Source organism: Tauraco erythrolophus, chromosome 10 (genome assembly GCF_009769465.1).
Source record: "Tauraco erythrolophus isolate bTauEry1 chromosome 10, bTauEry1.pri, whole genome shotgun sequence".
Lineage (NCBI taxonomy): Eukaryota > Metazoa > Chordata > Aves > Musophagiformes > Musophagidae > Tauraco > Tauraco erythrolophus.
Genome location: NC_141474.1, coordinates 16,477,724 through 16,499,349, shown reverse-complemented (window position 1 = coordinate 16,499,349; position 21,626 = coordinate 16,477,724). Strand labels below are relative to the sequence as shown.

The window sequence follows — 21,626 nt, the reverse complement described above, 5'->3', positions numbered from 1 at the left end:
TGTTTGGTAGATGGGGAGACTAGGTTCAAACACCTGCTCCCCTTCCTGATTCATTGGGCAACAGAAAATAAGTCTGAATAACTTTGTAAGTTCACAGTTCCATTTCAAAAAACAGCAAGAAGTTTCCAGCTCCACTGAACTGTTGAGTATCTCACCTATAACGGAAGAGAACCAACAAGGAAGCACTGCATGGAGAATGTCTACAACTTCTTAGATGGAAGATATTTTTCAGAGCTTTGGCACTTGCGTTTAAATCCTAACTCTATGTTCAGGTAAAGAAGGAATATGAACCTGAGGTCTTCTCATCGTTAAATATCACCCTGTTAACTAGGTTATGGCACATGAGAAAGATAACTGTCCTCATTTTGTGAATTGCCTTTGTAGTTATTAAACACACCAGAAGTTAAATTTGCTTTGACTTACAAGTAAGTGTTCAAAACTTTTTGAACATTATACTAATTTCCTAGCATTCAAAGAGTCAAATAAATTTCACTGGATTTTCTAAAAGCCGTGAAAATATCTCTTGGTAACTAGGCCCGCTAAAGGCTTATTCACTTGCAATCCCTAATTATTTGAGAGAGATTCAGAGGTCTCCCTCTCTGAATCAAAAAAGCAGAGAGGAGGAGGTGTGCAATGCTTTGTTACTCACACAGGCACAGTGAGAAGGGAAGCTAAAATTTGAACCCCAAGATACCATATGATCAGTGAAAGGCTTACTGCTAGGATCTTCAGATTAACAGTCATGCGGTCTTGCCAGACAAAGCAGACAATGTGAGGCAGATACAAGGTGAAATAGATGACTCCACTGCAGGCAGCTGCCAGATTTGCTTTGGAGAAGAAGGTGCTGAACAAGAAACACTGCATTATGGTGGCTGTGGTGAACGTCAGTAGGAATAGAAAGAAGAGAAGTGGATTGCTATAATGTAGTACTTGTCCATGCTGCAAGCAAAAGGAAAACAGAAAAAATTAGAAGTATTGCCACTTTCTAAACTAGCAGAAAAGGTCACAATTGCCATTGACATGTAACCTGTAATGAGTAATAAGCCAGTCTTTCTTACCTAATATGACTTCTAACTCTCCCAGGCAGTAATGTTTCAACACCTGAGGTCATTACAATAACAAATCCTTCGTCTAACTTTATCCCGGCTCCTGGATTGTGACTTCAGGTTAGTACAACAGGCTGTGGAGCTCATATTCATATTTGATGACTGAATTAAGATCATAACTGATTGAGAACAGACATTCTGTCCCTGTCTTAATAAGCAAATTATTCAAAGCAAAATGTGCCTGCTTGGAAATTCATACATTTTAAATAAAACTATATGCACTATCATTATAAATTTTCATCGATCTCTTCTCATCTTCTTAGTCCACTTGCTCGATGTGCAGGAAAGACAATGTAAGGAAGCCTGACAAAATGCATCTTTAAAAAAAAAATAACAGGAAAATGATAAAGCTTCTGCACTTAAATGATATTCAAGCTCCAAAAGGGTATCACAGCTGAGGAATCCAAGTGCAGTCTCTCAGAGATCCTTGTGTACTAACTAACCCATTGGGTGAACTTTTATTGACTTTTACTCCTTTGAGCTTTTGTAGATGAAACACGCCCTCTGAAGAAGTGCATGGACTGCTGCTGATCATCTATTTACTCCTGAAAAACAATGTTGAGACCTATTTATTAGGCTTGTCTTTGTTTTGAGCCTTATATAAGGCTCAAATAGATCTATAAGGCTATAAATAGGTATCAACATCATTGCAACATCCCACTAGACCTCTGAGACTGATTTCTTTATCAACAGTGATACAATCTCTCGTAAGAATGTATTTACAAAGGTGCCTCACACTGGCACAGTGAAATCCAGGAAAGAAAGAGAATTACAGGTATAAGCACATTCCCCTCTAGTATTAACTACCTCCTGATTTTTAATTAAACCAGTGTAGCAAATAAAGTAAGCTTTCTCTTTAACAGAACCGCAAAGAACTAGAACAACTCATCAGGGCAGGCTCATAAGATCGAACTCTAACTATGCATTTATACCAACATCAGTTCCCCACATCAGAAGAGATGCAAGGGCATTCTTCCTTATCAAAATGCTACAGATTCATATAACTAAATATAGCAGCTAGGAGGAACTTGGTTCTCAGGTAACAGAGATAAGAGACAACATCCAAATTGTCCTGAAAAGTTACAAAAGTTACAGCAATTCTGAGTCACAGAAACAAAAGGGGTCTTATTTTTGCCTTTTTTTTTTTTTCAGGCTGTCCTGAAAGTTCTGTCCTTGCAGTCTCTTTTTTCCATTGAAATAGTGGCATAATTTTGAAGCAGGCAAGCACTGTATATTATAAATGAATCACACATGGTGAATTACAAGATTAAATTTCTTCATATTATGATCTCTTCTATTTATGCAACAATTATTATTTATTGGGAGATCTGCCACTGTCTACAGGAAATACAATACACAGAGTAATCAGCTTGATGTATTATTCTGTGGGAGATCTCACAATAAATCTTACTAGTGAATTTATCTTTCTGTCTCTGCCAAGTGCTGATGCTGTCATGAGGTCTGATTAGAACAATGTGCCGGCTACGTGCTGCGATCAGAACAGGCCACCAGCCATTCCCGTCTCCCTGTGAATGGCTACTGTTCTTTCTCAACAGCAAACTGCTATCAGCAGTATAAACACAATGGTGAGTTTGAGAGTGGCAATCCTTACCATAATCAGTGCTGTGAGGAGGAACGTGCTCATAGTCATCATGATGAAGCTGTCTAGGAACCAAGTGCACCAAATCACCCCATTAGTTATACCCCTGTTCTTCATAGCCTCTTTCAGACGCATTTCCTTCTCCAGCACTATACTCTTCACGGTCATGGAAACTGAATATACCCAAGCTAGCACCATGAAGATCGGAAAGGCGCGGTTTAAGGTGATCATGAAGCTACCAGAGCAAGAAGGGAGAAATGAGTTAAACTTAGGTAAGAGGAATATCGAGATGAAAAGCAAGAATGAAAAGGGGTGGGGAAGAATGCATTTATTAAATAGGGGACTAGAAATTCTCAGTCTAAACATCAATAATGCATTGCTAGTGAACATCACAACCAATCTAAATATTAATGAACTAATGGTTGCTGCACTCTCATGAGACAGATAAATGTTATTTCTACTTTATAGAAATTCTAAGGGTTACTAAAGGCTACAAAACATGCAATAAGAAAATACATCTCTCTTCACAGTGAATTGCCGTAATGCTTTTACTACGATTTACAAAGAATATTTTAAGACATATGCTAATGTTAACAATTTGGGAGTTTCACTGTCTTTTATGCTCCCAAGATTCACTGGCAAAAGGATTAAACAAATTAAACATTAAAAGCATCCGATGTTGCCAGAAAGGCTGTGGAAATTCATGCAAACCATGACTCAGAGAATGCTTTGGGATTGTCCCACATAGAACCACTTCCGAAACGACAGTGCTGGGACAGGTTGCTGTGGGTGGCCCTTCGTGTACTGCAATGAAGGCACTGCTCCCTTTCTCCATCCCAGCCCCCAGACTCTACGACTGCTCAGCCCTGGCAGATGCTCCTTGGTGAAGCACTGCCCCAAGTGTGCTGTCAGGATTTTGGGATGAAAAAGCTGAAAACATTTTCTATGAATTTGGAATTGCAATTTTTCAGTGAAATTACCCTGAAAGACAATGGACTTGACTCTTTAAAGGCCAAAAGCTAGAGCTGCTAAAAACAGAAAGGAGAAAAATAACTTCAGCTTCCTAAATCTGAGCCTTACAAAACATTTTTGCCATATGTTATCATAGCTGCTCCATCGTCAAAATGAACGGAAAAATCTTCACTTTTTCACCAAAAATTTCTGAAGAGCAATCTGGCCCACTGACAAAAAGCCATGCTTTTGTGGAATGGCCTGGAGTACACTGAGTTTTGCCTGTTGGTGGACATATGTAACCCAGCACCAGGCCATGCATAGCACAGCATACATGTTTACTATGAGGATACGCTTTCTTGACTTAAGCAGGCTCTGTGCAGAGGCTGTCACTGGGTTTGGATATCAGCCCTGAACTGCCCATGGCTGCTGCAGAGAACTTTTGCACAGACGGAGTTTCTACCTCTGCAGTATTCTCAGTGGTGAGGAAATAAAGAGTAGGTTTTCCAGGGCAACATGTAGTGACAGGTAATGACTGGTGGGGAACAATACATCAAATTCTGTATGTCTGCAATCTGCCGTTATCTGAAGTACATTTCCCTGCACAGAGCACACTGACAGAACTATGAAATGATTTCTATAGTGCCTTTTTTTTTTCCTAGCGAAATGTGTATCAAGACAGTTGCAGTAGCACAGATTGCAGCATTGGAACAGGCGCACTGTGAACACGAAGAGGCACCACTTCTTAAAATCTGGAGCACACATGCTGGTTCAGGCAGTGCTAATGGGGGTCACAGCATCCATAGCTGCTCTGTCTCCCTGTAGCCACGAAACCTCCACGTCCAGCAGCATAGCCTCTTTCTTTTTCCATTACAGAGCAACAAAACACCTCTTCCTCTCATTTCTTTGTTGTTCTTTTCATCAGGGAAAGAAAATTCTGGTGCCTGCAATAATTAACTGCAGCCCCAGTCCTGGAAACCTTTGCTAATTTCGTATGAGATTTAAGACAAGAATCAGTCAAGTTGCATAAAAACCATGGACAGCAATCAGGAAGAAGCAGGTTAGAAAATAATAGGTTATTGTTGAAAAGTGTAGCATACACAAGGGAAGAAAAATGGCTGATATTAACAGAAACCAATATATCCAGTTTGATTGCAGATACTAGTCATGTAGTCATAAAAGGAATCCTGTTCAGCGATGTGGTTAGGATTTTGGAAAGAAAGAATTTCAAGAGTCTAAATTGTCTTGGGATTCTGCAAGGCCTGCAGGTGTCTTCAAGGACTAAAAACTACAGCTCTGGGTATTGGTATATCTAGATATGATTAAGCCTATGGTTAGAGTTTGGTAATATATTTGAAGAGATTGGGTTGTTTGATCCTTCAAGACTTACAGAGATAGTATGAGAGGCACCAATTCCATCGTGACAAGCATTTCTGTTCAATTTTTCTTCAGGAAATGATTCTTTGGATATAAAGAAAGCTGGGTTTTAGAGAGGTAATTAGGGAAAAGAAGCTTACTATATTAATGGATTCTGCACAGTTAACTGAAGGATGCAGTTTTTGTTCTAACACTGGTCAGTGCTTTGTGTTCAGTTTTGCTATAGGCACTGGTCATATGCTATAGCATGAGGCTTAGTTTTAGTTAGATAAAAAGATCAAATTTTTTCTGGGTCCTGTGTAATCACAGGCGTAGTTCCAGGGCGGATATGGTTAGGATCAAAGCATTATAGCTGGGGTGCCCTGTTGACAATGGATTCTCGGCTATGATCAATGTGAAGGTTTTATGATAGGTTATTAGTATTGTCTGGACAAGTAAGGCAAAAAAGCCCCAGATTATTTTTTTTATTTTGAGTGATATGCAAAACTGTAAGAAAACTGCTGCTTTTAAGGGGCCAGTGTTTTGCTATATTTTAGGTCTATATGCTGGTTGCCTGGATGCAACCCTAGGACTGTGATTAGCAGTAGAATCTTGGCAAAGGTGGCTTCTGGAGTGTGGATTATGGCAGGATAAGGAAAAGAACAAAGTCATTCAGTCGTGTTTCAGTTATTGCTCTTCCATATATACCTTAGGACTAGGGTTAGAACTGGTGCTTGAGAGTCTTAAAGCACCCAGCAATCCAAGTATTTATCAGAATTAAGACAAACTGTTTTTACTCACACATCATCCACAAAACATGGATATGGCATTTGCTGCAGATAAATTCCTAACGGCACTTGAGTGTTGGTCTGGGTCTTTATAATCCCATGCTCAATCATGTCTTGGAGATATGCAAAGCCTCCCCAGATATAACGTAAATCATCCACAGGATCAGCTCTTGGACCAGGATCCCAGTACCTCAAAAGAAAATTCACATGGAAATCATTCGGGTAAACAGTGGCTTTAGGGAAGGGGCAGGGGGGAGATAAATAAATAAATAACATCTTAGCTACTGAAATCATAGGGCCGCTGCCTGGAGTTGTCTTTTCTAGATTTTGGTCTGTCAGATCACGTTGCTTGAGAAAGTATATGACCTGTAATGTTAGTTTCCTTTAATTTTCTCCACACTGACACAGAATAGCAATTTTGGCCACAAATGTACATAAATTAATCATGTAGCAGAGTAACTGTCCTAGAACAGAAATAACTGTATTCAGAATACAGTATCCTTGGAGAGTAAACTGGAGCAGCTGGATTTCAACTACCAGACACCACTATATTCCTCTGTGTAGGTGATGCTGAGATATTATTTCTGCTATCCCTTTAAATGAGCCCATTTGAGGGGGACTTGAGGAGGAACAGCAGAAAAGTTCTGCCGTTCAGGTGGAGAATAGCTGGGTCAGAATTCATGCAGGACTTCCTTGTCTGCCTCTCCCAGTGACAGAGCCAACTAAAAACTTAAGCAGGTTACTGAACAGATTCTGAGCAGAGTCATTCCCTTTGCCATGTATCCATGCATCTACCCACTGTCCAGCCTGTCTCAAGAGTGATACCATTTGTGCCAGTACCTGGTAACTGGAGATACGCTCTGCGCTGCATTACATACTAACTATTGGTGAATACGGTTGGATTTCATGAATGTATCTAATGCAGGTTCTAATGTCCTTATGTCTCTCATATTCATCTTATGGCAGGCAAGAACTGAGAAGGAACTGTTACTTACCTGTCTTTGATTTTGTTTGTTTTCTCCACTGCATCTATGTCCATCCGGATCTTGTATTTCACATGTGATGGAAGACTGCTGGTTGTAGGCTCTATGTCTGGAAAAACCACACCAGCCCAGAATTTGTTTTCCTCCAGCAGATGAAGGGCTTGATGAGTCAGTTGAGTTTCATCAAGATAACCTTCAAATTTATCCAAGGTCAAGCACTACAAATAATCACAAAGAGAAAAATTGCACAAGAATGAACTAGTAAGAGGTATACATTAAAGCAAACATCAGTGGTTGAAAACAGAAAAGGGAGGTAGGTTCATCTGAAGTAGTTGAGATTTTTAACTTTAAAAGCTTGTAACCCTCTCCTCCTTCCTGAAAGCTTCCCCATTCTTACTCTAATTCTTATGACAAATTCAAAACACATAGCATTATCAGTACAAGCTCAGAAACATCATTCTCCCTGAAAAGAACTGCAAATGTCAGATTTAGCATTGCTGTGGTCAACGTGAGTGGATGGAATAATTTTGAAAGCAGCTTATTCCTGATATTTAAGGATCATCTCCTCCAAGATAAATAAATGTCCATCCTGACAAGTAAGAAATCAAGCAAGGGTGGCCACTAAAGCAGGAGCTGCTGTTGCAATTTAAGTATGACAGGGCAAGTTTAGAAGCACCTATACAAAATATATAGCCAGCACTAGGTTCAGCTAAAGCCTACAGTGTCATGTTTACTAATTAGACAGAATGAAATAATTTTTAAAAATATATTTAAACCACTGTAATCATCCAGCCATGGAAATATGAACTCTGCCACTTGGACTAGGAAGGTTCCCTCAAAAGGCAAATATCTGAATTGGAAGGGCTAAAGCTGCAGCAGAGATGAGGTCCCAGTATCAGGAACTGTCTCCACAGTCTGCATCCAGGAGATAAAATTGACTCAGCTATAAAATAAACCTGACCACGAGAGCTTTCTAACAGTCCAGTTGAATCAAAACACTATCGTTTTTCAAGTCTTGGGACATTTTTTTCAGCCTAGGAAGTGCCTGAGTGAACACCAGGGAGCTAAAGAGTGACCGATCCATAAGAAAAGCACATTAGCCATGATCTTCAGCTGAGAAGCACTTTGTCAAGTGAACCACTGCCAAAGTCAGAACATAAATTTGAAACGTAAAGTATCAGGCATTTGTTACTATTTAATGCCAGTGAACTAGTCAATTGCTCTTACTGATAATATTGTGTCCCTACTGAATTCTGACATGTGATTAACCTGCTGGCTTAAGTTAACGTGCTTCTTCCGCTATCTCAAGAATAAAATATAGTTTACCCTTCACAGCAAACTGTCTTTTTTCTTAGTCTTTGTCATTATTGTGAAATGTATTATTATCACTCCATGTACACCAAGTGATCAAAATCTAAGCCCTTTATGTCCCCCCATTTAACTCCTATTTAACAGGCACTGTAAGACAAAAAGATTGTGAACACTACAAACTATCATTAGTTAGCTGTAAAATTACAGACCTAGGTTTTGTTTGCATATTATGCTTTCACCTTTCAGAATTGGCAAGACATTGCCAAAGAGTAGAAGTATTTAACCCCCTGATGGACTGGGAAGATACTTATTGAATTACCTTCTTTCATAAATTTCCAGGAGGCTAACTTGTTTGATCTTATTTTCTTGATCATATCTTGCAGGTCAATGACCAAAAATTACTCCACATCAAAGTGCTCATACAGGCAATTTGTTATTTAATGGGCAAACATCTTAAAGACTTCTTTATTTAACCTTTCCCTGCGATAAATCATTGTCTGTTACCTTTAAATATTGAAGTATCACAGTTTAATGGGATCTATACAAAAAAGTATTTTTAACTGGCAGCAAAACAAAACAGTGCTTAAATTGATAACATTAATGTTTTGTGGCTTTACTCTTCCTGGTGTTCTGCAAATGTTCATTCTCCAAGTTTGCTTTACAAAATTAAACTACATAGAACTTCACATCAGAAAGCAAGATAAGGCAGAAAAACTTTTTGGTTGGTATGCCGGAAGAGAAATCAAATTAGACTGCTAGTTTGGGTTGTATTAATTTTTTGAGATTTGCTTATCTAACACAGAACTCAGTTTAGGTCTTGCCAAAGTGTCAGTGTTTCCTTAGCAAAGTCCTGCTGTGGAACTGTCTTTGCAGTGTCTGGAGGACTATTTGCTGTTCCTTTGTTATGAGGAATTGTTTTCAAGGTCCTTCTTGCAGCTGCAGAAGAACTCATGTAGTTCTCCAGGGGAATCTGTGGGACTGGCACTGACAGTTGATCTTGTCTAGATTTTCACTGCAGAATAGACAGTGGCTGGACTGGGCTGAGGAGCAGTATAGGCTCTTAATGCAGGGGTTCAGACAAGGAAGCAGCAAGTGTTCAAAACAGAAAACACAAATGCTTATAGATCTGTGTGAGTAAAATGAAACCAAAGCTTGTACAGAAACATAGCCTAAGACACTCGTGTTGCAATAATTCACAGAATTTGAAAGAGAAAAGAGATTTTATATTGCAATCTACTAGTCAAAAGCTAGAATTTCTTTCTCTTAACATTAACTGCATTCAAAACAAAAGCTGTATGCTCTACCTAGGCTTTTTCTCAGTGAATTGTAACACAGCTTGTGCCTTCATAAACATTAAAATTCATTCATCAACCACTCGGGGGAATTTATTTCAAATCTTCTCCCAGTAATGATTTCATAATTTGAAGTGGTCCAATGAAGATGAGAAAACCAAAACTAAAACACTAAAAACAGTTTTGGAAGATAAAACCAGAAAATAATAAGCATAAAGAGGTGACTAGGTAGTTTTCACAGACAGTTTAGCTGTTCTGTGGCCTTAGGTAATCAAAGGGAAGAACAGAAAATTCTTGTGGTGGTGAGGATGAACAGCCACTGCATAATTTGTGGGATTCTCAGCTGCACCACAGCTTCCAGCAGAGATCTGGAATCTCCAAAGATAGCTGCTGGCAGCACACCTCTCCTCATTGCATACTATGGCAAGGAGTAGGGTGTTCCTGAAAGGGAGCTACTTGTTCCCATTGTGCTTGGCACAGTGTGAAAACGTTCTCAAATGCTAACTCAGTGTAAAGAGCAGACTTAAAAGAATAAGCTCATAACAAAGAAGTTTAGGACACAAAGGTACAGTAACATTGTGGATGTTCCAGCACTGACCTGCTGCAAGCAATATATTTCACTCAGCTTGAATAAGAAATAATTCTACTAACCTGATGCAAAAAGATCATCAGAAGATTCAGCAGAGCTTTGTGCATTTTTTTTTATTTGTGTAACGAAACTTCACCTCACTTTCTGCACTGTGGCTCTCAAAAAGCCTCAGATAGCCCCACCGAAAACACAGGACCCGAGAAAAGCGGGGTACAGATTCCAGGAAAGACACAGACATCCTGTCAAAAATGGCTACAGAAAAAGTGGAAACTCTCTCGTTGGTTTCAATGGAATTTTGATCAGATGCTTAAAAACTTGAAGGGGGACTTACCAAGGAACTATCAGCTTCTCTGGTCCTGGTCTTGCTGAAATTAGTGGCCTATTAGTTATCAGTACTTACAAAAAAAACATTTCCTTGAGGTTTTGCATTCACTTTCTGCCTCTCCACATCAAAGTATGTTCAGACATTCAACCAACATTTTGAATATAGCATTTGGGGATCATCAAATTGAAGGTTGTTTTTTTTTCATAATGATACGTATTCATGTTCTTGTACTGCTGCATTATTTTAAAAACATGCTTTTAATATTAAGATCAAATTTGAAACAAATTAAGATGTCTTATGATTTTAACCTTGTTGTCTCTTGCCACAGACCCCAGTTACTGCCTACCCTGCTTTAAGATGTTCTCTACAAGCATCCCCAGCAGTGGAAGGGCTGACCTTACCTCCAGATACTGACTGAGCAAACGCAGAGCTTGGTCTGCAGCACCGAAGATGTTCCGCCAGTCAAAGTCTGCCATTCCCTTCTGCCGGCTCCCCGGAGACCCGTTGTGGAGAAAATTGATTATGTGTTCAGCAGTTAAGCCTTCAGAACCCAGCTGGCTGTTCAAGAAGTCCCTCACTGTAGGGTGCTTCAGAGAGTCCTGAGGAAACACATTAGGACAGCTACACTACAACGATCCTCTTCACATGCCCTGTTTAGCTAGAAAGGGTTTCCATTTCCATAACTCTTTCTGGGCCATGAAGTAGTCCAAGAAGGTATGCTAAAGAATTAATTCTATAAACAGCCAATTGCATAGCTGAAGTGGAGGTGAGACTTGAAGAATGGAAGAAAAGAAATTTATCCTTGACTATCTATTGCATTGTTTCCTTATAAGCAAGAGGATAAATGCAATAAATGTCTAATCTAATATAGAAGAGTGTGGAAAAACAAACGTTTTCTCTAGTATGAACTACTTTATAAACTTTAACTGCAGATATTACTTGCAGCTGATCAAAGTGAGATCTAAGGGATGCGGAAATAAGCAATTTCCTAAGGTAGTAAATTGCTGGGCCCAGCAAAAACACGGTCCTATTGCCTTCTCTGCCTATGCAGAACCTAAGAAAATTGTCTGTTCTTGAAGGACATTTTGGAGAGACAGGGAAGCAGTGATTGCTGCCTTCATTAAGAAGTCATTAGCCAGATTCTAGACAGTGTCCAGATCTGAGGTTTTGTTGCAGAGACACTGTAATGGATCTAAGATGAGCCTTCAACGAAGCCCAGTAACCAGTACAACAGCCTCAGAGGCCAGATTCCTTTCTGCAAAGCCTGTGCTTCCAGCCAAACCTTCCAAATTAATTCTCTTCTCCCTTAGTGAAAATAAAGGATGCTGAAAGGCTGCTCTTACTAAGGATCGCTGCTAAGTTATAACATACACGGATCATATTCATTTGCAGGCTGTTTTGAAAGAAGTACCACAGCTGAGGTCCTACTTCTTCCCAAGCTTTGGTCAACAGTCTGAGGCGTTTAAGTTCCTCAAAAGTGGAGTTTGCCTGAGGAATAGAGCAGCAGAAAAGAGTGTTAGAAAGCTAAGGAGATAAACAGAATTTATGATCCAGCCATTCAGTGACAGTGAAACCTGTAACTTACAAGTGTTGTAGTTATTACCTTCAATACTTAATAAACTTGTTAAAATAGCAGAAATGTTAATAATCCTTAGAAAAAGAATTTGTAAAATCCAACTGGAATCAAAGTCACTTAGGATAAATTTCTGTTGTATATGTAATGGAAAAAATAAGTGCACATTAATCTCAGTTAACTTCAATTCCTTTAAATACTCAGGTTTTAAGTAGAATGATTTCTTCATCTCTTTTCCCCCTTGACTATTTCTTTCCAGTAAGAACTAAAAAGAAAGATGATGATGTGGGTAGGTGAATAAATGGGAAGCAGTTGGAGAAGACATACACATTAATAGTTAAAATATTCGTTAAGATTTGAAATGTTGGGCTGCTGTACATCTATTTTTTTTCTTGTGTGAGCTATGAGCAGCAGTTCTATGTCTCACATAGATGTTGAGACTAAGCGAATTGCTGGTTATGAAGCAGCCAAAACCTAGGTCATATGTGACCTTGATTTAACTGCTCAGATTCATTTCATCCAACTTCCAGCACTCAGCTGCAGAGTCTAGGTCCCATCCTATTTTCATGAAGTGAAAAGTATTTACCATTTCAACATATATAGCACTAACCCATGAGGTTGTGATTGGTTTGTCATCTCTGTGTTAAGTCTCAATGAGCTTATCCAAGCCTCATAGATGCCCCCTTGTCACGGTCCTCTCTATCTATCTATGTGTTTGAATATACACCATTTGTCTTCACAAGCGTGGATGTCTGTTTCACTGGATCCAAATATTTTTGTTGGTCTGTGTCCTTCATGTCTGAAGTATATGTACATATATATTTTGATTTAGGATATCTTGTAGTAAGTTAGTGTGAATATTTTCATTTTTGAATCTGTATTTAAGCAGCTAGTTTAATTATAACATATCTTACTGAATCATCTTGTTAATCCTTAAATTGGTTAATCATTAAGTGCTGCTAAAATTCAACCTCTGATTTACCTCATACCATTAATAAATCTTAAATCACTGCTAAATCATAACCATGTTAAAATATTTCATCTGCAACACCTGGATCCTACTTAAATATTTACTGGCACAGAGCTACTGATGTTCCTACATTTGTAAAATATATATAAACATTACTATTTTTACTAGTGTAAATGTGGAATCATGCCAACAAAAGGCTATTTGAGCTGGAAAAAGCATGTAGTGTGGACCAAGATAGGATGAACCAGTGAAGATCCGTCTCTTTTTTTAAACAACGAGTAACTGTCCCTCCTCTGATGATCATCAGAACAAATGGAGTTCTGAAAAGAAAATCCGATTAGGTTGAGGTAGCTGGGTCACTGTTTTTCAAAATATTTTTCTTACAATGCAATTTTTTAGAAATACGCATTTTTGTATTTTAGAACTTCTTACATTTTTTAGGATTTGCCGTACGGGAGGTGAATCAGGAGCAAAGAGAATTTTTCCCATCAGCAGGGGCTTCACAGCACTCCAGGCTATTTTGGTTAAAGGGTTTGATTCCAAGTTCTGGATCAATGCATTACAAAAGGGTGCTAAAGACAGAAAGAAAGACAGTCTTTATGTAACCCTTCTCAAATCCTATCATACATAACTTCCTGCAGGGCTTTTTACTGGATATACGGACAGTTTAAAGCATTTTGAATCTGAATGGGTTAAGCACATCCTGTAACTTAGAAGTACAATGTCTGAATAGATGGAAAAGACACCATGGACATTGGAAGAGCAAACATAAATAAATTGAACCATTTGACAGTTGCTGTTATTTATAAGGTATTTCAAATGGAAGGAAACTAGACAGTTCAGATGTCACTGATCAATTCTGAGCTCTAATTACTTTTTCTCTTAATGACTTAGGTCCTTTGGATTGCAGTTGATACTGACATAAAGCTATTTTTAATCCTATCTGTGGTTAATTCTTACACAGTATAAACTATTGGACTGGAGAGCCAGCAGGCTTGGATTTTGAACTCCAGAACAGTTCAGAACTGGATCCTACAATAATTTAGAACTAAACATTTTAATGTAAACATTTCTATCTTACTTCTGCACTCTGAAGTAATTAGTTTACTTGGATAGCATCCACCTATTTTGTTCCCTGGCTGAAGAAATGGAGTACTGGGCCTTTTACAAGTTTTTTGAAGGTTCAGACATAAGTAGAGTCAAGTATCAACATGAACCGTGAAAGGTAGGAGTCTCTCTACAAGTGAAGTGCTCACCTGTACTTTGCAACCATGCAACCATATCTATCATAGCAAAAGGGACACAGAAATCTATTACTAGCTATAATATGGCTGTTAGTACAGAAAAAAATTGCTGGTGGTCTCAATGTAGAGAAAAATTAAATAGCAAACAGAAGGGGACGTAATAAAAAGATAAAATAACGAATGGTAGAGAAGATAAAATTGGTTCCTCTTTGCATTCTCCTATTACAATAGCAAGAAGACAAGTGACAAAATCAAAGCAACAAAACCTGGTAAATTGAAATACTTTCTATGTAAGATTTAATTATGCTATAGAACATTACTGCTACAAAATATATGTACTTTTATGCAGGAAGAGAACAGTAGCCTTGTATCAAATTGAGTACTATTTAAAAGGAGGGATTTTAAAATTCCTGTACTCCAGGCCATCGATCAAGTTGAGAGACTTTAAAAAAAATTACCTTGGAGAAGAGTAATTCCAGAATGTGGCACTGTATTTTCCTGAACCTTCTTCAGAAGCATCTAGTTCTTCCTGATATCAGTAGCATATATTAAAAGATAAGACAGAGGGACTGTCTTAATTATGATGATGACAATGTTTATGTCTTCAGATTGAAAGCAAATGCATATTTCTGTCAGTTCTCAATTTGTGGGCTTCTCTACTTCCAGCTATGAAGTAAGTATGAAGTAAAACCATTTCATCTGCCTCTAATTTCCTGAATCAACTGCTTAAAAATGTTATTTTATAAAAGTGACAGTGGTATTCCAACATAAGTTGCACCTGTCTACAGTCTCTGTAATGGTTAGCTGGAAAAACTTACTGGTTGTATTATCATAAAGATAACTGGATTTCTTCCTTGTTGAGTCAATCCCCAGGAAAGCTTTGTAGTTATTATCTTCATACCAGTTGAAGGAAAGCACTCTGGATCCACCTCCTTCTGGGTAGCCACAGAAAAGATCAGACAAGGAGCTCATCAAGTGGCCTAAGGATTCTGGCCTTCCTTCTTGTAGAAACGGCTGCAGAACCACCAAAAGGTCCTGAACGCTTGGCTTCCTGGATAGCTGCAGTAAGACAAGACTTTGTTAATCGCAACCCTCAAAGGAGGTTGAAGTCTCTGTATACGGTGAAGTCTCTGTTATGCCCAAACTGGTAAACTATGGATGCAGTTAGAACCTCAGCCTTTTATCTCCTCTATCCTGTCACATTTTCAGTTCTTGTTCTCTCATGTTTTTTTCTGAAGAATATGCTTCATAATTGCCAATGCTTATGTCCACGTTTATTTTGTAATGAGAGAAGAATGAATTTCTAAGGAATCAGCTCTTCCCAAACAAGTCTATTTCCTTTGTAATAAAGCAGACAACTGGAACATAAAAAGAACAAGGGAAAAGGAGGACTATGAGCTACCCAGAGAAGCGATGTCATCTATCAGATGTCATCTGCAACTTACCTTTTGCACTGCTTGGGAGACATTAGACAGCACCCTCCCCCAGGCCCTCAGGTCAACTCCTGGTGAGTTTCTGTCCAACACAGTGGGAAGCTGTGAATATATCAGAAATACAGATGAGTTTTGTATAGTTTCTGCATGACAACAGCTATTACAGTGAGATAAGAAAATCCAAATGGCGTCTCTTTAGCTCAAATACAGTGAGTTTTGTAACCCTGTCTTGTGGGGCCACAAATCCAGTATCCATGTGCAGACTCACACAGCAGCCTGTGTAAATGTTCTTACTAATATGAGGCTGAAACAGTCACAGGCCACTGAAAATATAGCTTGAGATTTGTTCTGTTTATCTAAGCCCACCATGCCAAAAGGTGCAAAAATGGAGGAAGAATGTAGGAACTGGGATTTCTGAGAAGCTGCTTTTCACAGAGGCTATTCTTCCAGTGAGATGTACAGACTCTTGGTAACCTCTGAATTTAGCAAAGGTAAAAAGAAGTGATACAGAAGCTCCCATTTGCCATGGAGGTAAATAACTGGTAGTACTTTATACTTGAGAGATTTCCTGATTTTGGAGACAGTCTGGTCCCGTTGTCTGTCAGATCTGACAGAAGCCATTACTTCTCCAGATTCCTGCAGACTGGCCTAATGACCTTTCCAGCAGAAGATAATGCTTTAGTTATCACTGGCTTCTTAAGAAACAGGTGACACCACGGTGTGCTTTAACATACCACTTTGCTTGCACCACTGCATCCTTCTTTGTCAGCCATCTAAAGAATCACGTGTGGTTGGAGTTAGCACTCTTGAGGCTCAGGCATCTATTTCTTCTTATATCACAATAAAATATAAAGCTGGACTTTTAGACAGCTAGACTGCAATATTTATGAGATAAGCCCCTAAAAAAGACTTCCTCAAAACTGTGTAGCTATACGTCCTGCTGATTCTCTGCCATTCCTTTCAGTCAGCAGGTGGTTAAGAAAGCAGAAGACAGCTGCACTGTGTAGGTACCTGGCAGGGAATCACAAATGCAAATTTTTATGGAAAGCCTATGTTACCATATTCTGATCTGTCACTTGCAGTTCAGGCAGGAAGTATACACACACAATGCTTCAAAATACACTTTTCCTTTGTCCTCTAAGGGGAACCAGTCTCTGCAAAGTTTATACAGGATTCTTGGAGCACTCGCCTTAACCTGGCCTTTTTGAAACTGTGAGCAACAGGTATTGTAAACAATCTGAAGCAAACCAGAGAAAAGCCTGGGATAAATATGGAATTAAGAACCTCCTCCTTGTAGCTAGAAGAAAAGGAAACAGAAATAAGGGCAAAATTACACGTTTGCTTCTAAATATTATTTCTTGCAGGAGGCATGCAGTGTGAATCAGGTCTTAATACAAATGTCCTAAAACAACTGAATTTGTACTCAACTAGTTTATGTTCTCTAGGAGCACACATAAGACAGGATCAGCAGATATTATATACAAACTACACTCTCATCTGACCTAAATATCAGAGCATACAGTTGGGAATGTTTATTGACCCTAAGCACAGAGTTGGATGAAAACTTTCCCCAAAATATTTATCCAACTATTTTCATATTCACTGGAAGTGAATATGGTGTCATGAAAAAAAGGAAGAGCATAAACATTGAAGAGTTTATTTCCAACAATAGAAGGCCCAGTTCGGGAATCCACAGTCAGCTGCTCATCCTAAAATAAGCCCTACTCAAACAAGGAGCTCTGCAACAACAAATTTCTGGTATGTAATTTTTTATACTATACAACTGTAATCTGAAGACAATGAAGTAACAGAGTGACTGACAGTGTAAGTGCAGAAAATAACCTGGGTCTTGAATACACTGGTATTTCTAAAGCAGAAGTTTTAAAACTAATGTAGAATTTTAAAAAGTCTAATGAAGATTCATTCTGCATATGTAACTGCGTGTAGATTTACACTCAATTTGACTATGTATCAAGTGCATGTGGTGATACTGATGAAAGCAGCTGTTTCAGCAACATGTGTCTATCCTTAGTGAAGAACTGCTCATCTCCATCCAAAACTGCAATAAGGTATTAAAGAATTTTATTTTCATTTATTTAGAAGGTTTAAAGAACTTCAAATGAAGCTTAAACAGGCAGGTTCAAGAACAGCAGTGCCCCAGAAAGAGGCTCATTTTCCTTGCTGCAGCTGAGCCAGCCAGACAGAAAAAGGAAAGATCTTATTTTTCGGTCTCTGCTTTGTTATCAAAAATGTGAGTTGCTTTAATTTCTGGCAAAAACCCCTAGAGGGTATACATGAGCACATGAAAGATTTGAGTGTGTGTTTATGCACATACATAACTGAATATGCAGATCACAATTCATCAAGAAATATTAATTTCAAAGAGGTGAAGCAGCACATTGTAAAAATAACTGTGGCAAGGAATGCTTATGCACAGTCTACCTTTTAGTTTAACAGGAGTAACTGAGATGGATTTTGATTTAAAAGGGGGACTTCTGCCTTGCAGAAACCCAGAAATACACTAAAATTATAATTTAGCAACTATAATGATATGAGTGTGGGAAAGCTTCTACCAACTTGAGGTCTCATTGTGCTACGCGTCATGAAAAAATAATCCCTCTTCTCCACAGCTGGGTGCACATTAAAACCCACTGAGAACCAGACTATGGATACCCTTCCAACACAGAGACTTCCAGTTCTCAGGGGACATAGTCTTGACAGATCGATCTTGTAGTAACAGACCACACTGTGAGCCCCTGGTCTTTCATAACTCCAGGTTTTGGTTTCAGGTTTATGTTCCTATTTCCCATGTGAGTCTATTTTTGTTTAAATGTACAAAACTGCTTCATCAAATCTCATCTTCCCATTTTATTTGATATGGCAGTAAAACATGATATGTTAGCAGCTTAATTTTAAAGCTGGGCAGCGCAGTGTGCACATTCATGTGAAATCCTTAAATGCTGAAAACATCTCTTAGAAGTACTGTGGCATTAATTCTCTGCTACTTCCAGCAAACATCAGATACATGAAAATATCTGAGTATATTTTTAGGAATGGAAAACAGTAGCTTTCAAAAAGCTGACCAGAGATTCTTATCAGGATTGACAAAGTCACATGGGCACAATGAATGACTGTCAGTGCTACAATAATCAAACAGTAATTTGGCTGGTGTTCCAATTAAAGCTTCTGGCATAGTCCATTCCCAGTTCTGAGCAACTCGAAGCTGAATAAAATCCATGTTAAATTAATTATGATGTTACATTGCTGTGGCAGAAAAGTCCGATCAATACTTCCTATGTAACTTTAGCAGCTGCACATACATCCTGCCTGCTGTATACAGCCAACTGCCAATGTGATGGTCTTATGACATGAAGTTACACAGTGAAAAACCGCAAATTAAATTAATTGTTGAAAAATTTATGATAATGGGAAAACCAAACATGTATACACAGTCATGGGCTCTAAGTTTGCTGTCATGAGGAAAGAGACCTTGGAGTCTTCATGAATAGTTCCTGGAAAGCACCAGCTCAGTATGCAGAATACAAATGGAGTATTACAAAAATATTAGGAAAATAACAGAGAGCAAAAGCAAAAAAACCCCACACCAGTATGCCATTTTATATATATAAATATATATATTCATATTATTACTTTTAAATATATCCTAAAATATAAATAATAACAAATAATAAAATTATATAAAATGGCATATCTCAATACTGAACCAAGGTTGCAGCTGTGTTTAATTTACAGCAAGAAGGTCACAGTAGAAACAGGAACAGCACAAAGAATGGTAATGAACAGAGGTAAGGAAAAGCTTCTATAGAAAGAGTGATGAAAGTCAGTGCAACTTGTTTAGGTGGTTGGTTTTTTTATTTTTTAAAAATATGGCTCATGTGGACATGCCCACTCAAGCTGCATTGTGGCTTTGACTTCAACGCAAAATTCTGTCATGCTGGATGGAGCAAAGACAGCATAGGTTGTATAGGGTATTTTCAGAACCCTCGGCAAGGTCCCTGTAGGTCTTGCCACACACTATGCTGCTACACAGACTGGAAAGATGAGATAATAATTCCACTCACACTCTGATTTTAAAGTTGCACTTGAATATTTTAGTTCTGTTGTACTGTGAATTTCATCTGATTCATCCCAAAGCATACTCAGAACTGCCCAGTGTCCTGCTGATAGTAGGTTAATGATCACATATCCATGATCTTACACTTGCAGGGGTAAATAAACAAAGACCACTTGGAACATTGGTGATGTATGACAAAGAAAATTCTTGAAGGGTAATGAAATATCAGCCAAAAAAATGAGAACATAAGGCAGAATGATTGTGATAATACTTACCAGCTGAAATAGCTTAAAGAAATCAACATTTGCATACAAGGCATCTTCTACTCTCTGCAGGCTTTCCTGGGACAAGGCACACATGGCCTTGTGCACAGAAGGGAGACCTCTTCGACTGCTGAAGATAATAAAGCGGTCCAGGAGCATCTGACTGCAAGCAATGTCCTTCAGAGTCAAGCTAGGGACACCATAGGCAAACTGTAACAAAAACCAATATTTAATTTACTGTTGTGGAATCTTCATACTGCTCAGGAACAAGTAAAGATTTATCAAAAGCGGACACCTTGATATCAGCCCCTGCTAATTTTTTCATGAACAGCAGAAGGATGTGTTCAGCTGAAGCATTAACTCTTGAACAGCTTTCACTTGATGTTATGCTAGGTCACCTTGCCTTCTTCAGTCACGTTTTCCTTCTTCTCATTAGTGATTCTTCCTTTCATTGCAAAAGTTCTTGAGAATCTTCTTCCTTTTCTCACTGTCCTCTAAGCATACCTGATGCCATGCCACTCATCCTTGTGGTTAAGGAGGAATAGCTACAGCTTGCTTGAAAGTATTTCCCCAGGACCAAATGATTTTGCCACATCACTCCACCTTTCGTGTTTACTTTTTCGCTAGTTATATTTTTGCTGTTAGTTACTCCAAGAGAAAAAAGCCAGTTCCACTGATTCTCAAGCTTGATTTCACTCAGTAATATATTCCAGTTATGACTATTTCACCCCAGTACTTCCCCACAGCCATTATTCATTGTCACTGTGCACAGGCATACACAGCCAGACTTTACAAAGCCATTTTACATTAAACCACACCCATCTACTGATATCACTTCTAATATAAACATGAAAAAGAAAAAAACACAATTATATTTAGTGTTCAACCACTGGGAATATCTTAGTTTACAGTTAAACCAATGTAAATGCAGAATAACCCCACAGAAATCAGTAGATTTACCTGGTATTTACATTGCTGTAATGGAATACTCTTGGTAGTCTAGGATTCAGTTCTACTTGCTTTATAATGGACAGAATATATGACAATATAATAAAAAGTAGCACTGGAAATTGCTCATAAGCTAATGTTCCCATCCTCTGTCCACCTCCTTTCACAGTACAATTTGTAAGGAAAAAAGCTCATAACACTGTGATGACTGTAAACACCTACTGTGTTTGAGACAAACACAGACTTTCAGACGAATAAGAACTATGCACTGAGAAAATATCATTAAGCTAAAAGTACTTAATAAGCTGCACAGTAAAAGAAATTGTCAAAATCTGCACAGAATATAATTTTATTTAGAAAAATAACCTGCTAATCATTCCAATGTTAAGGCATTTGGATCAAAATAAACACACCACACCTACGCCAGGTCAGATATAGGTGCATGTTTACTTCCTATCTAAGCAAATTAACAAGGCCATCTAAGAGACTCTGAACATAATCAAAATGTTATATTTGTACATCTCCTGTAGTTAGCAGCTGAGACTTGTTTGGCGGTGCCTGTAAAGAGAAATATTTAAAAGCCCAGAGAAATGAGGAAAAAACTTAATTCAGTTGCTTTGGAGAGTGGATTCAAGCTTGAGGAGTTATTAAGTGCCTCGAATATCAGAAGCTACCCACAAAACTGCAAGTGTGGCTGTGGAAAGTCAGCATCCAGAATAGGAAAGGCAGGGAAAGAGAAGTCTAGTACAATCTTGTACTCTGTCTACTGTGACTGCCCTGAGCTTCAGCTTATGGAGCTGCAGTTGACAAAAAAAAAAA

The 21,626-nt window shown here is 38.4% G+C and overlaps 1 protein-coding gene across 3 annotated transcripts in view; it reads right to left on the bottom strand.

The window, feature by feature from the left end:
* Window positions 1-21,626, bottom strand: part of ABCA4 (ATP binding cassette subfamily A member 4) — a 74,978-nt gene that overhangs the window by 41,078 nt on the left and 12,274 nt on the right. For all 3 annotated transcript variants that reach the window (XM_086617662.1, XM_086617663.1, XM_086617665.1), the window contains exons 6-15: window positions 19,872-20,069; window positions 15,534-15,623; window positions 14,907-15,147; window positions 13,277-13,416; window positions 11,673-11,789; window positions 10,703-10,900; window positions 6,797-7,002; window positions 5,815-5,991; window positions 2,719-2,941; window positions 718-939 (exon numbers count right to left, since the gene is read on the bottom strand). In XM_086617662.1, the coding sequence (XP_086473788.1) occupies window positions 718-939; window positions 2,719-2,941; window positions 5,815-5,991; window positions 6,797-7,002; window positions 10,703-10,900; window positions 11,673-11,789; window positions 13,277-13,416; window positions 14,907-15,147; window positions 15,534-15,623; window positions 19,872-20,069 (1,812 nt within the window). The remainder of the gene's footprint in view (window positions 1-717; window positions 940-2,718; window positions 2,942-5,814; window positions 5,992-6,796; window positions 7,003-10,702; window positions 10,901-11,672; window positions 11,790-13,276; window positions 13,417-14,906; window positions 15,148-15,533; window positions 15,624-19,871; window positions 20,070-21,626) is intronic.